This window comes from Heterocephalus glaber, unplaced genomic scaffold (assembly GCF_053883595.1).
Source record: "Heterocephalus glaber isolate CG9 unplaced genomic scaffold, H.glaber_assembly_v1.0 deba00000594, whole genome shotgun sequence".
Classification (NCBI taxonomy): domain Eukaryota; kingdom Metazoa; phylum Chordata; class Mammalia; order Rodentia; family Bathyergidae; genus Heterocephalus; species Heterocephalus glaber.
This window is the reverse complement of record NW_028258151.1, coordinates 403,885-422,132: the sequence shown is the minus strand read 5'-3', so window position 1 is coordinate 422,132 and position 18,248 is coordinate 403,885. Positions and strand designations below refer to the sequence as shown.

General features: G+C 40.0%; 1 protein-coding gene across 3 annotated transcripts in view; it reads left to right on the top strand.

The window, feature by feature from the left end:
• Window positions 1-331: 331 nt before the first annotated feature.
• Window positions 332-18,248, top strand: part of LOC110345624 (regulating synaptic membrane exocytosis protein 1-like) — a 222,389-nt gene continuing 204,472 nt past the window's right edge. For 2 of the 3 annotated variants that reach the window (XM_021243724.2, XM_021243722.2), the window contains exon 1: window positions 332-698. In XM_021243724.2, coding sequence (XP_021099383.1) covers window positions 535-698 — 164 coding nt within the window. In that variant the 5' untranslated portion in view covers window positions 332-534. Of the gene's footprint in view, window positions 699-2,234 lie in introns of all 3 variants that reach the window. The other variant, XR_015448881.1, reaches the window with a different exon arrangement.

Sequence of the window (18,248 nt, the reverse complement as noted above, 5' to 3'; positions counted from 1 at the left end):
GGGGCCCGGAGGGAGGATGACTCACAGGTGAGGGGTACCTGGGGAAAGGCGCAGGGGGTGCGGGCTGGCGGGCGCGGGGAACGGAGGGGTGCGCGGCCGGGTCGGGCAGGGGGCGGTGGGCGCCGTGGGCGGAGCGGAGCGGCGCGGGCTGCGAGCGAGCGAGCCAGCGCGAACCTCCCCCGGAGACTCCGCCTCGCCGGCAGCCAGACTCCCGCGCCGGAGGCAGCCGAGCAGGAGCCGCCGGGCTCCGGCCCGCCCCGCGGAGACGCCCGGCCCGCGGAGCCCGCCCCACCCCGGCCCACCGCGCCCCCGTCCCCGCCCCCGCGGACAGAGGCTGCGCCGCGCGCCGCGGCCAGGCCGAGCCTCGTCGGGGCCCCAGACAAAGGCGGCCGGGCCGGGGCTGCGCAGCACCATGAGCGGGGCCGCCGTGCCCGGCTCCGCTCCTCCTCCTGCTGCCGCCGCCTCTCGGGTTCCGCTGTGAGGGCAGCAGGGCGCAGCTGCGCGACGCGGGCGAGGCGAGGCCGGGCCGCGAACATGTCCTCGGCCGTGGGGCCCCGCGGGCCTCGCCCGCCCACGGTGCCGCCCCCGATGCACGAGCTGCCCGACCTGAGCCACCTGACCGAGGAGGAGAGGAACATCATCATGGCAGTGATGGACCGGCAGAAGGAAGAGGAGGAGAAGGAAGAAGCCATGCTCAAGTAAGCCGCCCCGCCGCGCACCCACCGGGCGCCCGCCCCGCGCCCTGCCGCACGCTGCCCGCCCGCGGGGTCCTCCTGCCTGCCGGGGTCCGGCCAGGCTGGCCAGGGCTGGGGGCCGGAGGGAGGAGAGAGAGCACGGAGCCTGGGACCCGGGAGCCTGGGAGGGTGGCTGGGGACCGGGTGCCGGGAGGGCTGGGCGCGCGGGGCCCGGGGCGGTGGGCCACGCCGGAGCAGGAGCTGAGCCCGGCCAGGAGCGGGGAGCAGGTGAGGGCCGGCCGGCGGAGGAAGCGGGGTGGGAGCGGAGGCAGCTGCTGAGAACGGCGCCTCTTCTTTCGGAGTTGTTCGGCAGGTCGGAGTTACCCCAGTGAAGGATGCCTCTATTTATATAATAAAAACGCTCATTTTTAGCGTTTCTTTTGGCACTCATTCATCTCACAGATCAAGGTTGGGTCTTTTTTGGGCAGTTGCCATCTTTGGTAATCCGCCTCCCGGAATCTCTTTCACCTCTTCACAGTCTTCTGCACGGAATACCTGTGAGGAAACAGATTTTCTTACCCATATATAGTGCCGTGGGCAATACAAAGTTTTTGACTAATGGGAGATGCCGACGGAGACCCTGGCCTGAATAAGACAGAGGTTCCTCTTTACTGTTGCCGAGAGACCTCTGGGGCCTGCTCATTCCAGGAGAGGAAGCGGCCCAAGAAAGCATTAAACGTGTGTACACATTGTCCCCTCTTCGGAGCGTCCAGCCCTTCGGGGCTCGCTGCCTGGTGCCCCATTTTTCCAAGGAGGTTGCCAGTGGTGCAGGCGCGTGTGCCGCTGCCGCTGCCGCTGCCTGCCTCAGAGAAGCTGCTCATGAGGTCCTGGTGTGGAGCTTGGGCTTTCCTCGCTCCTTAGGTCTCCGGGGACTGGAGCTGAAGGCGACCCTTGGGAAGTCTTCATGTGTTCAGGAAAGTTTTCCGCTCTGGGGCGGGGGAATCCAGGGCTCTTGACTGGGACTGGCTCCTCCGTGTCCCCTGCTTAGCCAGCAGGTGTGTCTGGGGGCAGGCTGTTGGCACGAAGAGCCAAAGGGAACCTGTTGCATCTGGAGTTGGCCTATTGCACAGAAGGACGGGAGGGGCCGGGGTGACGCCTCTCTCCCACCCGCTAGGACTGCCTCTTGAGGAGAAGATGCTGCTAGGGAAGAAAGGGTTCTTCCGCATGCCCTCAGTACAGCAGAGCCTCAGGAGAGAGGGGCAAAGGGCCAGACAGATGCTCCCACGCAGTGAGACTGCCTCCCAGAGTGGGGAGGGGGTGCTAAGGGAGCGCTGTGGGCCGAAGGCCTGAGCAGAAGGGTAGAAATCCAGTCAGTCATTCCTGCCCTTTCGTTTTAGACTCAGAAAAAACCCCTGCTAACTGGAAGGCCAGAGTTGGCCTGATCCTAGGAGGAGCAGCAGGTTTCTGAATTCCCTGCTCCTACTCATCCAAAAAACAAATACATTAAGCCTGCTGGCTCGAAGGAGGCAGAATCCCCGTTAATCTGCTGCCTGTCCCTAGTGGAAGAATGACGCCCCTGGCTGCCGGCTTCCCCTCTTCTGAGACTGGAAGTATTGGATGTTGTCTGATGCTGCTGCCGTCTGTCTGTCTGCTTGTGAGTCCGTCTGTCCTCACTGGCCGCAGCCCCTGCCGCCTGTCCTGGACATCGATTCTCTTGGTCAGGATCTCCAGGTTTGCTGCTGCTCCCTTTGGTGTTCACTGCAGCCAGCAGGTGGAGAGAGGCCTCTGGCAGCTGGTGAAAGCTGTGCTTGACAATTTCCTGAGGGCACAGGGAGGGCTCGGTGCAGATAGTGGCCATCATACTCCCCCGCCCTCCCGTATTGGCCGTTCCACAGCAGAGGGAGAGTGGTGGATTGTATGAGGGAGCGGATGGGTTTTAGGACAGAATTCCAAACCTGCTAAGTGCCAGAGGACAGCAGTTACAAGATTATATGGGCTCATATGGACAGATACAAACTAGGAGTGTTGTCCATCTGCTCATGTGTGACACCTTTCTTTTCCCCCGCTTTTCCTGTGACTACTTTCCACTTGCTTGCAAATATTATTCCTTTATTGCACTGATTTTCACATTATCACACTGTGTGATGCTGTTATACAACAGCTCTCTAATCCTGGGGCTCTGGACTAATTTATCAATCAGCCTCCTCTGCTCGTGTCTTGGCCTCTTATGTGGTGGTGGATTGGTGTTTCTGAATCCCAGCTTGCTGCCCTGTAAGCATGTCGGTCTTGTTGTCTGCAGTTAGTGGAGCAGTGCTGGACTCTCCTTCTGAAAAACACTTTATGTCTTAGAGCTGGGGGTCAGCCGTGGGGCTGTTCAGGTGAGACACATATATACAGAATTAATGAGATGTAGTCATAGATGGGCCCTTTTATGGACTTTGTATTACAATAGATTGAGAAATTAAAATAGATTGACAGAGCTTGGAAATATTTGCTAAATCAGGAAAAACTTTTTGGGGTAATGCATGGTCCATCATTTCACATTTCTGAGACATTACTTTCATAAAATAAAATAAAATAACCCAACCACACAAAGCTAACGTTCTGAGAACAGAGCAATGAGAGTTGAGAAAACTTCCTTCTGTAGTTAGTGTAGCACTATCTGAGTTACCTACTGTGAACGCTCTGTCTTTCCACAAGGCATAAAATTAGGCATTAATAAAAAGAGTGAGAAAATTGATGGGTGAATATGCTAAAGCAACATTACAAAATATCAAATATATATTTGTCTATATTTGTTTTATTGACCTTCATTATAAAATTTCTACTTGAATTTGATTTTGATGTCATTAAATATGTGTAAATAGAAAACATCAAACTACTTTTACCTCAGGATTTTAGAAAAATTCTGTATGAATTTTTGTAATAAAATACTTTGTAATAAAATAATTCTTTGTGCAAAGTGTACTCATTTTAAATCCTAATACCATATAACTAGAAGTAGTTGACTGCTACAAATTTTATTAGTGATTGATTTAATTATCTCTAAATTAAGAGATTTTCTCTTAATCTTATGTGTGTGTGTGTGTTCCAGAGGCTTTTTTTTGGGGGGGGACCGGGGATTGAACTCGGGTCCTTGCGCTTGCACAGCAGGCAGCGAAACCACTGAGCTAAATCCCCAACCCTTCCAGAGGCTTTTTGAAACCTCACTTCATCAATTAATACTCCATCAAGTAATTGTCACTAGATATTATGAGCTAGTGTATTACAGGGACTGAAAACTGTTTTATCCTAAATCACAAGTCCTCATTAGATGTAAAATCTTCATTCCTTTTTTTTTCTTGGTAAAAGTCTAATAGAGAAAGGAGAGGCAGAATGGCAAGGGAAGAAAAATAAAATAAAAGTAGAGAATTAAGGGGATGGTTTGAGGATGGAAATTGAGAGCCATATTGCGACAGTTAATAAAAATAGCTAACATTTATTGAGTATCTCATGCCAGCCATTACTCCAAATATTTGATATCAAATAAGGGAACTATGCTCACTTAATATGTGTATAAATATTTGGATTCTCACAGTAGCCTGTGCAGAAGGTAAGTCAGATGTTTAAATTCTCAAACTCTCACCCTAGACTCAGAATTCCAGTAATATTTAAGGCCGACTCACATAACAACATGGCTGAACCAAAATTCAGATCTAGATCCTTTAAGTCCACCTGTTTTCCCAGATTCTACACTTTATTTCTACCAAGAAGGGACCATTCTTTCATATTATCTTTTCCTTAAATGAATTTCTCCTCTTTCTTCAATTTTAGAGAGGCAGTTGGACAAAAGATGATGCTGATTCAAAAGATTAGCTGCTGATCCTGAGGGGCCTGGAGCTTCATTTACACTCATTAATGGAATGTTCTTGTGGATGAAGGGAAGGGATTGTCTCCAGTGGAAGAATGGAAAATAGCTTGTAGTGTACAGGAAAGACCATACTCTTTGGAGCCATGCATTTAGGGGTTCTCATCCTAGCTCTTCCACTTACAGTGTAAACGTGGAAAGAATTAAATTGGAATTGATGAGGTTGCTTTGTTTGGTAAACATTCTGAAGCCCATGGTATAAATTGATTTGTGAAGAATATTAACTTTGGGCTTCTCCCTGTCTTCTTGTCAGCCTAGCATTCACTTTTCAATCACCTGTCAAAGATACATCCTTCATGGAAAGGAGATAAAGTAGAAGGAGAATTCCTGTAACAAGCTTTACTTCTTTTCCTTCCTTGAAGCAACTATAATATTGTAGCCTGAATATATTCATAAGGCTCATTTTGAGAGATTTCAATTAGCAACTGGGAAAAGAATGGAAAGTAGAGTGGGGAACTAGGGCAGGGAGTGTTAGAATTCCCATGCATGTAGGCATCAGAATTTCATTGGCAGAGATTTTTATATCTTGTATCCAGACGTATACTGCCATATTGGTCAGGTGGGAATGAGGAGGAGAAGAAAAAGGCAAGTAGTGAAGAGAGAAAGAGGCGGAAACATAAGCAGGGTCCTACCTGTTCCACGATCCCATATTCAGAAAAAACTGGTGAGAAAATAGTTTCACTCAGAGTCTAGACTTCACACCATTAGTGGGTGGCATTAACCTCAGAGAAAGTTAGCTCTGAACTCTATTGTAGTTTTCTACTTTCAGCAAAAGCTGTCTTAACTGATGTGCATACCCAGTACTGAGTTCCCAAATGTTCATGGAGAAATGTTAAAAAGAGAAACAAAAAATGAAAGATATGAGAAGTATGAAAAAGAATGAAGATTGAGATAAAACCAGTAAACATTTTTGTCAATATCCATTGACAGTTTTAATATATATGCATTACTTCTAAGCAGAAGTGATAGAAGCAGTATCACTTAAATAATTAAATACTAAATTAGTATACTTTGAAAAGCTGTGGGAGCTATATGTGCAATTACTGATTTGAATTGTAGAGCCACGACATCTTGGGAATGTTATTTGCACAAAATTGTTAAATAGGAAGAATAATTTATGTAAACTTCCCAGAAAGATCTCAGATGTGCATTCCTAAAATCATATTATTATTCTCCCACATCTATAAAAAGCATGTGGATGAGGTTGCTATCTCATGGATTATACCATCCATTGTGTTGTATTTCATTTATTGTTAAGGACTATTTTCTATTTTTAAACATCATTTTCCATTTGGTCTTGTGGTATGAGTTGGATGTTTTAGGGCTATTCCTGAGAGTTGAAGTAATTTTGCTTAGGCACATGGCACTTAGAGTGATAGAGCTTCAAACAAGCATATGTTGACTCCAAATATTTGAAATTTTTTTAAGTCTTTTAAAAAAGTGCACCAAATTATGAGTTTTGTTTCCCCCATCTGTAGGGGTAATAGACTGGGATTTATTGTTTACCTTCTGGGCAACAGGCATCTGGCTGGAGCCTTTGGAAATTTTATCCTCCCCTCTTGATGAGAAGTCTGCTTTGTCAGTATTTAATATTAGGGAAATTTCCATAACTGCTATATTTTCCTAACTCTTTGCTCATGGTATTTGAACCTAGAATCCAGAGCACAAAGCTTTAAAGGAGTTGGAAGAGACCGCCATATGGCCATAACATCTTCCGTGCTTTCTAAGGACCCTGTCTGGGCTTGTGGGCCTCATCCTGTGCATGCTTGGAGCTTTCCTGACTCTCGTGCTCTCTGGCTTATAGGGCTCCCAACACCGACCATGTTCTCACTGTTCTCCACTGTGAGCTTACCTCTTCTCAATACTATTCTGAATTTTATTTATTAGTTAGGCTACTTCTAGCAAAATATCCTATGATATTTAGTTCAGTGCCGAGACCAAGTATTAGAGTTTCAAGTATTAAAATTGAGTCAGAAATTAGGATGTTTGGATAAAATTAAAGAGTAAGTGCTCTGCTTACAAACTGTTGTTGGCTTAGTTCCTATAATTTTCTTTCTTTTTGTTTTTGGTAATGGGAATCGAACTCACGACCTTGCGCTTGCGAGGCACTGAGCTAAATCCTCAACCCTACTTCCTATCATTTTCAAACTGCCATGGCAGAAAGGGAGGTGGAGACTGGATTCCCATTTTAACACTTACTTTTTATAGGTATGAGCATTATCAAGTTAACTCTTTCTAACATCAGTTTTCTTGTGTGTAAAATGGAATTTATAAAGCCTGTCCTTCTAATGGTAAACATGGTAACGTGGAGGCACCTTTAAACTTTCAATTACTATACCTCCCCCAAATGCCATGCTTACTGTTTAAAACCACAGAAGAATTCCAGCTCATGTTCTCCTGTGATGGCCAAAGCTCCTGGAGTCCTTGTGGGAGGATCCATTTTTCCTATCGGGATCAGGGCAGTATTGCCAGGGTTGTGACTAACAGCATGAGAATTTCACAAGAAGTTAAAAAGTAAAATAATTCCAGGGCCTAAACGGACACGATTATTATCTTTTTTAAAAAATGTTTTTCTTTCTATGTCATGAAAGAGCTTATAAATGCTTTTTACACTAAAAGCAATGTGGGCAAATGATAAAGTATGACATTGCTAAAAGACAACCCTGATTCAAAAATGAGACCAACAGAGGGTAATTTCTTCATCTTTTACTAGGAGAAAGAAGAGCAATGATTTTAGTGTCAGTGGCTTTAATAAATTACTCAGGTTCAGAATTATATGAGTAAAGGGCAACACACTCACAAGTAGTGGTTTCTCTTTCACATCAGCTTACTGTTGAATGATGTCATAAATTATATGTACTGAAGAAATTTTTAACTTTCTGTCCTAAATACCCTAGATTTTCTGTATATATATTCTCACACTCATATCAGGTTTAAGTACACCTATTTGGATATTGGTCATTTTACAAATATACTGCAGAATTGGCTTCAGGTACTTAACTGCTGCGATTTTGTGACCACTTCCATACATATGAATGTTTTCATTAAGAAAAAAGAGGGCGGGGGATTTAGCTCAGTGGTTTCACCACCTGCTGTGCAAGTACAAGGACCCAAGTTCGATCCCCAGTACCAAAAAAAAAAAAAGAAACTGGTTTTGTTTACAAGAAGAGTGATGTATGTGTTGATTTATCTTCATTTGCTTATACCAAATTTCGTGCTATAATTATGGATAGTGCTTCTTCCTGGAGATTTTAAATTTCAACCTGGATGTCAAATTATATTGTCTTCCTCTTTATAGAACTTGTTTCCCATGCCCCAAATTATTCATTTGAAACTTTGCAAAATCAAACAATTAATGCTTTTAAGGTACATCTTAAATAAGTAATGCAAGCAAGTTGTAGATGTAGACTCTTCAAAATCATTGGTAAATAGGAATGCTTCTGCTGAGAATGAAGTGTTATCCTTTATGGAATCTCTATGGATGCTACTTTTGATGGCAAAGCTGAATTTAAATTTTTAAACATTTTTCAAGTGATAGTACTGTCATTATGAGTTACAATTGCATGCAGGAGTCTCTATGAAGATTCTCTTTTGAGCTTTGCAAAAGTACAGCCTACACTTTGGAGAAGATGTCTTTAATGTGTGTGAATTCATTTAAATAGATTTTAGAATGTAATATTTTGATAATTCCTCAGAAGTTCAGATGGTAAGATTAGATAATGTTATAGAAAACAATTTCATGCAATTTGTAAGTAATTAATGCACTTAATTAGAATATTAACTATTTTAAAGGAGCATAATGAATGAAAAATACATCTTTAGTACTATAGAAGATAATCTCTTGCGAATGATTTACATATTATTTAGTACATTTTTTGTATTATCTATCCATCATTAAACTAAGTAAGAATTATCTAGGTTCTATCTAGGTCAGAAAGATTATTACTATATTGATAGAAAGAAATGAAAACAAAAGTAAAGTAACCAAATGGCTTTTCCTTTTATATTTTTTACCGCTTAGTAGATTTATCTTTCTTGGTTATTTCTGTATTGTAATATATTGGAGCTTAAGTCTTTTTTCTAACTCTTCTTTTCTGGAAAAAAAGGGTGTATTTCACGTCCTGGTATTTGAAATAAAGGAATATTAAAATCAGTACTTTTATTTTGGATATTAAAATTTTGGTAAAGGTAAAAACTATAAATGGACTCTACTTTGATATTCTAAATAATAATTATAGCAATTTTCATGAAAATATAATTTAAAAACTAAAATACTTAGAATCTTCTTATAACAAGGATAGATATTTCAATTTAGAGGTGTTTATGTACAGTAGGCAAACTATAGCCCTTCAGTATATCACAAAAAGTAGATGCTAGCCAGAAAAAGGCACTGTGTTCTGAGTGTTCTTCCAGACATGGGTATTGGAAAGGGATTCCATGGTATTTGGAGTTCCAAAGGCCAAAGCTCTAATAGTCGCTACTGAATGCAACCACGATTAATAATGGTTCAAGTGGCTGGTCCCTGCCTTCAAGATGGTGTAACTTGAGGCACTAGGAGCCCGCCAAACAAAAGCAAACAGATGAAAACAACCTGCAATTCCAGATCACAAGAAATAAATACTTTATCTAGTAAAGTGAGGCACACTAAAAAATACTTCATGCATACTTTGGGAAAATAGTAAATAGTCATACAAAATGGTGGAAAAAGACTGATGGCTATAATAGGAACTGAAGATCATTTTGAAGCTCTCTCTTGTTTTTCCTTTTGTAATTTCATTTCCCTTTAATTTCCCTTCAGTTTTTCTAGATGTCCTTTGTTTTGGCTTTCACTTCACTCTCAAGTGTTGGCCTTTCTCACAAGTTCTACTCTCAGCCTTCTATGCCTCCCATTTTTTATCAGTGCCAGGTCAATCTCAGTGGATTCAACCACACTTTTTGTCAGTGAATCCCAAATCTTTGATACATTGAAATTTTTTTTGACAAATTCTGAATTCATTTATTGTACCACCTATTAAATATCTCTCCTCAGATGTGGTGGAAGTACTTCAAACTTATTGTGACCCATCATAGATTCTTGGCTTTCGGTCTAAACACAGTGCTTTCTCTATATTCTCTATCTATCTGGAAAGCTTCCCTTCCGTAAAACACTTTTTCCAAGTGAAGTTTAAACTTTATGATCTGCATCTTGCTTCTTTTGTCCTTTCTCTGGTCCATGCATCCCGTCCTGCCACAGCCTTACTTACTTCTCAAAGTGTCCTTGCTGCTTTATAACTTGGTGTCTTCATTTTTATGCTTTTCTCTTTGTCAGAAATTTCTCTTTCAGTCTAATTTACCCAGCTTTTCTAATTAGCTCATGTGACAGCTAATCTAGAATATTTCCCGATTTTCCAGATTTATTTTGATGTTTCTCCTCTGTGCATATTTTTTCCTAACTTTTTCCCCTCAGCATTGTCCTCTCAAGACAGGATAACGTTCTGAGAGTAGGAGTATTTCGTGTGGTCACTTTCACACAAGCATGGTATCTGGCACATCACAGGTACTTAATTGAAAAAAAAACTGTACATGAATGAATAGATTCACAAGATAGGGACTAGAGGAGTCACCTAAGACTGCCAAGGATACGTATAGGTGGGAGGATAAAGAGGGATGGTTATTCTAACCATGAGGATTCAATCAGCAAATTATAGAAAACAAAGAAGAAGCTGATTGCTTTTGGCTATTCAAATGAGCAGGTTGGCCAGAATTTATGAGGAAATAAATACTGGATCTTGGACATTCCAAAGTAAAATTAAAATAGAATTTTCTAATGGTTTTTGATGTTCTTGATTTCTCATTCATGGCTTTTTGAAAGACAGCATTCTTAAAGTGTGGGAGGATGTAAAGAATGTACTCTTAAAAAGTAATCCTCTGAAAGACATGCTTAATGGAAACATTTTTTAAAATTAAAACATCACTTCAGTAACAGTTTAAAGCATATGTTTTCTGGTTTGATATTTAAAATTAGAACACATGCACATTACCACAAAGTATTGTACTGATTATATTCGTAATGATAATATACACTTCAGTTAAGTGACCTGGACTTAAAAACTTCTTAAAGGCAAGTGTCTTATGTTAATCTTCTTTGTATTTTCATTGCCTAAACCTGTGGTCAGTATGTAATAGGACTTAAACAAGTGCTTGTTAAACTAAAAGCCCTATTCTTTGCCCTTCAGAAATTGGACTGTGTTGAGATGTGTGTGGGAACCCTGTGACTGTCTGTTCCAAGACTGAAAAATACCAAGGTCACCTGCCAACTCCTGAACATGTATTCATTAGCATGGGTGTCTCATAACCTTTCTGAACCAGTGCTGGTTCAGGTGGCAGTCAAGATTGCCACTGAAGATTCAGTTCAGCTTTCAGAAGAGGAAATGAGGCCCACATTATTAATCTTCCACTATTAATCAGTGAAAAATCAAGGGATAAGACTCACTCCAGGTCTTCTGTGTCTCTAGCCAGTGTTTTGCCCCATTGTCTGGCTCTCTGTGTGGTTCCATTTTAATTACCAACAAATTTGAGCAATTCATTCTTTTATTTTTCAATTCTGGTTTTATTTTCTTGCTCCTTAAGGTTAATTTATGTCATAGAAAGTGCCAAGGGAATTTCTGATTACTTCGTTAACTTTAAATTTGGTTATACTAAGTATTATTCAAAACAAGTAGATCATTGCCCGGCACTAAGAAATATTTAAAGACATCAACTTTAAATGTTTATTACAATTATATTTAAGTTATAGCAATATTCCTTGATTATGATAATTTTAAAAAAAATTTGTAATTCTTCTCTGAAAGACACATTTTCAGTATTCAATAATTTATTTATGATACCAAATAGCTTTTCCTACTATGCTTTAAAATTATGTATATCTTAAAATTGCAGATGGCCAAGCGAGAGATGTTAGAAACAAGGACTTTGGTGGTGATTGAAAAATGTTAGGATTTGAAAGGTTTTTGTGAAGCAGAAGCCACTGCTGGTTTTTTTGTTTGTTTCTGTTTATTTGTTTTATTATTTTGAGGGACTGAGTATGAGTTGACTTATGACTCTGCCACCTTCCTTTGTGAGTATCTGGAGGGATGGGGGGGAGATCTAAAATTTCATCTTGCTCACTTGGCTTTGTGATAACTTTGATAAATCTGAAAGGAGAAAACAAATAGGCTATAGGTGAGGGACTCAGAAGAGAGAATTGACTGGGAATGTGAGTTGATATGTCAGGAGTACAGAGGTGGTCACAATAGATAAGAATATGAGATTCTGTTAGAGAAGAAAAAGGCCTACAAACAAGCCTTAAGGAAAATTCACTTTTAGAAGTTAAAAGAGGACAGGACTCTGCAAAGACTGAAAAAACAAGTGACTAGAGAGGTAAAATAAATGTCAGGAGAGGATTGTTTCATCAAGTAAAAGGCAAGAGAGTATTTTGAAAGAAGCTAAGGCAACTTGCTGGGATATCTGAAATTTAAAAAGATTGGAAACAGCAAATGCTTGTGTAGATAGTGAGCAACTAGAATTCCTACAAATGTCGGGAATACAATATAGTACAAGCACTTTAGAAAACTATGTTATCACTGTTATGTCACAGAAGAAAATAGAGAAAAATAATTTAGGTCAAGTTTATACAGCCTCAGTTGTAAATGTTCTGTGGGTGAAAAATGAACTCTTATTACAATTGGGTACCATAAGGCACATAAGGAGAGTTTCTCTAATGTGAACTCTTAAGTACTCCCTCCAGTAATGTTTATAGGAGGCAAGGCAATGAGTCCTGCATGTCTTGTCTTCAGAAATCAGACAGGCCTGGGTTTGAGTACCGTATCCCACCACTAACTGTGTGACCTTGATTGAAGTCATTTAACCCTCCAGTTGTCTTCTCTGTGAAGTAGGGATGGACAGCAGGAGCAAATGGGAATACAGTGATTATATAATACACATGGCACAGCTCCCCATACATAGGTAGTGTGAACAACTTTTGCCTATAGTCACGATCAGTTTATAAATATAATCCTACTCTAAATAGTACTATGCACCCTATATTCACTTCTGCTTGAGCATAAAGACAGGTGATCTACACCGTGTGAACCCTGCTCTAGTTCAAAGTATAGTTCTTGCTGTGTTGATTCTATGTAAAGGAAATTTGAATCACAAGTGGAACTTGGTGTCTACTCTGTGCTGAGCCAGAACACTCTCCTGCATTGTAGTGATTTTAGAACAGTATACTTACCTGAGCTTTGGGAGCAAGAGAAGAAGTTGGGAGCTTTCTGTTGAGCTAGGGTAATCTTATTTTAGCAGCATGTTGGAATAGATTTGCCCTGCATTATGCTTTCAGATTTAATTTTTCATATTTGTTGTTTTACTAAGGAAACATTTTGGATCAACCCTTCCATTTGTAATCTCCTATGAAAGCATTGGAATTTGCATATATAATTCATATGGTCTGTACTCAGTGGAAAAGAATATTTTCTCTTGGGTTTGTAGCATAGAGGAATACTTCCACCTAAAAGTACTCAAATGTTTTTCATAGGAATACCTTAATTAGAAAAAAGAAGGTTTTTTCCCAATCTGCATTATACTAATGACATTCTGAGTAAATAGTAATAGTAAATGCTAAATGAAATACAAAGATGCTCCTCAGAAATATTGTTTAAGTATAAATCTAATATAAACTTATGTACTTATACCTGGGAACACAACATAATGCTGATATTCATACAAAATTAGTGATGAGGAAAATTGTCATGTATTTTAAAAACACATATATATCAGAGGGCTGCACCTTTGCTGACAACAAAGGTGTAATAAAATTACTCAAAAAATAATCAAAGGTAAAATAAAAAGATCTAACCATCACCACTGTGTTCTAGCTGTACCTCATTCTTGCCATATGTCAAAACACCTTCTTTTAATGAAGGAGAAAATCAAGTGCACGTGGTAAAGACTTTTGTGTGTGTGCGAAACAGTGGTTATTAGAATATATTTCCCTTGCTATTTTTTGAAAACTTTCTAAAAGATAAAATTCCTTCCAGTATTTTCTTTGTACTGAAGCTGTCACTGATTTTTAGGAATCAATTTAACCCTCAGAATTTATCCTCATTTTTTCCTTCAACTTTGAAATTTAGAGATTGCCCTGTTTGCCTCTGTCATAGTCCCACGCCAGCTCTCTCACACCAGATGGTCACTGAGGTGAGATGGTGACATCGAAGATGGGATAGTTTTCCATTTACCCTTTGGACTCTTGGTGTAAGACAGACTGGTGTTCTCCCCACCCCCAGCCCACCCTTAACCAAGAGAACACTCTTTGGTTTTTCGTTTCTATTTGTATTTCTTTTGGGAAGAATTAATAGCTAATTTGGGCAGATTTAGAAACTTCATCTTTCTTTTCTTCTTTACACTCTTCTCCTGATTACAGGAGACAGAAATATGAGAGCCTCAGTGGGGAATTTTCCCAGAAGAAAGGAATGTGCCAGTCATCTCTGGAGAGGAGGGATTTTTCTCTTGCATGGCTCTTGGGCTGTCCCTCAATGAGAAAATCCAACTCTGTGTGCCACCCCCTCAAGGCTGCTGCAAGGGGAACTCAGGAGAGGTGTCCTGCAGAAAGGGGGTGGGCACTGCCCGTGTGGGCTCCTTCCCTTGCCTTGTCCACCTAGGAGAACCAGCCTCTTGGGTGCAGTCCACTTCTCTTGCTTTCTATGAGGGGCTACATATGGGCATTTAAATCACTTGGAGACTCTGAGGAGCTACACACAAAACAGAGTGTGGATGTGGATGAGGCAGAAGAGCATATTTAGAAAGAAGGAGAATGCTGTGTTGGCTGCAGTTGTTGGTAAAGTTTGAGCACCCCTATTATTTTCTCTTCAGCACCATGTTACAATATGTTTTGTTTGAGCCTAAATGAACCTTTTCATCTGGTAATTAACATTTTACAGTGTTTCTTCTACCACCATATATTTTTGTTTAGAAAATTAAGTCCCAGAGCCAAAGACAATGAGTAAAATGTTTGTTTTGCAAAGAATGTGTATTTAAACCTGTAAGAGACAATTAAAGGGTAAAATGAGAAAGTAAATTATTTAATCCCAGTTTCCTTGATTTATTCCCCTATAGAAATAGATCCATCCTGCTGTTTTTGTGATTTATTTCATAGTGAACATTTACTTGGCTATGTTTCTGAAATTGCCTATTAAGCGACAAGCTTGAACCACTGAGGATGTTTTGTGTCATACTTTTGGTGACATACTTTGTGGCATACAGAAAGAGCTGACTGAGTTTGTGGAATCTGAGAGGTAAACTGACATCCACACGAAAAGTTAACTAAGGAATTCCTCGATTTTAGTCCTAATTCCACTTTCTCTAACCTAATCCCTAAGGTCTTTGAGTTTTCATGAATGTTTCATTCATTTTAATTAATTAATTGCTTAATTAAAATAATGTTTTTGCTTTGGCTTCCGTCAAGAACTACAGAGGTGCACTAAAATTAATGACAGTTATGTGATTCTGTAAGTTATTCCTGAGCTTATTAAACTTGCAGGAAGTTCTATTTTTTATGTACATGTCAGAGCTGGTTTTTAATTGATCTGGAGTGGTTTATAATTATTAGTAATGCTGATAATAAAATTTATACTGTTTGGATCAGAAAAAATTAATGGAGGCTCAGACTTTGATTAAATGTAATGTGGACTCTAAAATGGACTTGCTGGCATCCCCTGTATTGTTGGCAGTCTCACCTAGAACACAAGAGCAGCCTGGATGGCCAGTCAGCCCCCTCTTGTTAATCACCAGTGAATTGCTATAAGCTGGGTGGCCAGAGGACCTCAGTGTGACTGTCTAGGTCTCTGTTTCGAGATCTAAAAGGCAGCAGTGGAGGGGTAATTTAGACACAAATCAGAACTTCCCAGAATTAAGTCTGTCTGGCAGGCTTTAAAACTCAAAGGCATTTCTGTGCATACACTTTGCCCCTGCCAGGGTAAAATGAAAAATAACTGCCCACTTGACAGCGTGTCTGTTAGATAAGCTGACACTCCAAGGTTTAAGAGGAAGCAGCATTTTATATTTTTTAAATGTGCTCTTTTAGGAAGAAGGTGAAGAGAATAAAACAGAGGTTTCATTTGTCTCACTCTAGAAGCTCTGGAACATGGTGAAACATTGTGTCCTCTTGGACGGCAGTGTCCATTTCATGCACGCACACTGGGCCACGCTGTGCTTTCCAACCTCATGGAATGTGAAGGTTTTATGACTGGGCCATATTGGGAGTTCACCCTTAACCAATGATATGCATTTTCCTATGTTTTAAATGGTTTTTTAAAGCAGATTTCTATGATTAGAAAGTGAAGGATCTCTGCTGACTAGGGATTTGTTGGCAAAATTCAATTCAGTGCCTGCTACTACTGTTATGAAGTGTTGCCCGAATTTTATGAACTTGTTCTTTCCTGCTCACTTTCTTGATCTTGTTAAAGCCTTTGCTCCCTCACCTCGGTTCTGTATCTCTTGTAGTCGGGTGTAGCCGTATCTCTCGTAGTAGGGTGGCTTTTTGAGATCCCCCATAGATGCTTTTTGGTGATGTGTGGCACACTTAGTGTTTCTGTAATACCTTTGTTTGAATACTTTATGCTTTTGCTAAGAGTGCAGACACAAAGAACAAAAGAAACTAGTTGGCCTTATTTCTGTGTGAAATAAGGAAGGTGTGCAAAAAAATGCCTTCCAGTAGTTTGAGAATTTACTCTGAGTCAAAAGCGAATTAATTTGTGCTGTCTGGTGGTGGAGTAAACAGCAAAGAACAACCTGGGGAGAACTAGCAGATCCACATGATGAGAGTGATCCACCAGTCTTGGTCCACGATGGAGACTAGATTCAAGGGGGTTGCAGGGAGATCAGGATGAGAAATTGCCACAAGAGCTGTGCCAGAATGAAAGCTATAGAGGGCTCTGATTAGGACATAAGGTTTTAAAGGCAAGATAGCAGAGAAGGTAACATTTGGGTGCTGTTGAAATTATCTTTGGAAACTGTTTTGGAAGGAGTCACACGGAAGGCAAATGGCATCTTTCAGTTATGTCTCACTCAGGAAGTTTGCCCTTCAGTGCTGAATGGTGTAGTTTTGTTGAGCACTACACTATGCAGTTGGCTGTTTGAAGAACCATGTTGGATAAGTGAAAAAATTCTAATGCTTGTATTGAGTTCCAGAAAAGGTGGCCTTATGTTCTTAAATTATTACTGCTTTCTTACGGATATAAAATTTTAAAAATTAAATCTTCAAGTTCATAACTTGGAAGTAGTTGAGTCAAGAGAATACAGTACTTTGAATTTAGATGTAAAAAAAAATCGTTAGGTTTAAAAGCTGGAGCTCACACTTGCCTTCACTGTAATCTGTAACATGGTATCAGAAGGGAATAGAAGAATATGTTTCAGAGAGGACAGTTTTCCTGTCATTGTAAGTAATATATTTTTTCAGATAGTCCCTGTGCGTTTTGTTGTTAAAATATTTGAAAACAAACCTCTGATACAATACACAAATTAACTCCATTTCTCAACATCCCATCCTTCATAAGGTTATTTCTTGCTTTGTTGTGTTTCTATTAGAGCAGACATCAAACATTAATGTGTAAAATATTGAAATAGAATTTAAATGTTCCACTTTTTTATGACTGTTTCTTATCATAATTCATGTTATAATAAATATTTTATTTATTGTTTAAAGTCCATATAAGTTATAATAAATACTTTGTTTATTGTTAAAAGCCTTTATACTCTTAATGTCTTTTTCATACTAACCTATTTCTTTAAATATCACAGTGTTTTTCTATAATCTTCTCCAAGCAAGGACTTGTTGCAATGACCAGGAATCTCTTTCATGGTAAAGACAATGCTCAAGAGGTGCTGAGGAAACATTTGACAAATATCAGGCCTTAAAAATGAACACAACCTTAAACATTCAATTTAATTGAGCAAATATTTATTGAGTAAGTGATATGTAGTATGCACTGAATCATATTGCCCAACAGAGAAATCTATTAGTAAAATAAATAGAATTTTAAGAGGAAAAAATTTGTACTGTCTACTGCAAACCACAGAACAGAAGTTTCAGTATTATTTTGCAAACAAAAGACATACTTGTATTTCAAAATCCTAAAACAAATACAAAAATGGACTTCATGAAAACTTACTTTTCACACCCATTCTTTGTTCTTAAAACAATTGACTGCCATCAGATATGGTTTAAACTTTTTAAAGAAAATGGACTGCTCCTACTCATTTTCTTTATTTGACCAAAAGCTCTTTTGAAATCTGATTACTAAATCTCTGTGTTAATGCCTAAATCTAGCCCTAAGTTTCTGAACTTCATGTTTTCTGTTTTTTTAAGATTTTATTCCTTATTTGAAATACATGAAATGTTTTATGATGTTTAAAAATTAGTAATATAATTTTACATTACACACTATTTTAAACAAAGACCTTACACTAAAATATTCTTGGGAGAGAGGCATGGCTCACCAATCCATTAACAAATGGCCAAATTGACATGGAATCTAAGGAGAGAGGCTGGCAATAGTGGTTAATTGGCAGAACACCAAATATGTTTTGACAAACACTCTCTGATTTGGGGAGACCATAATGTTGTTTTTGGAAAACCATTTTATCTTTTTATAAGT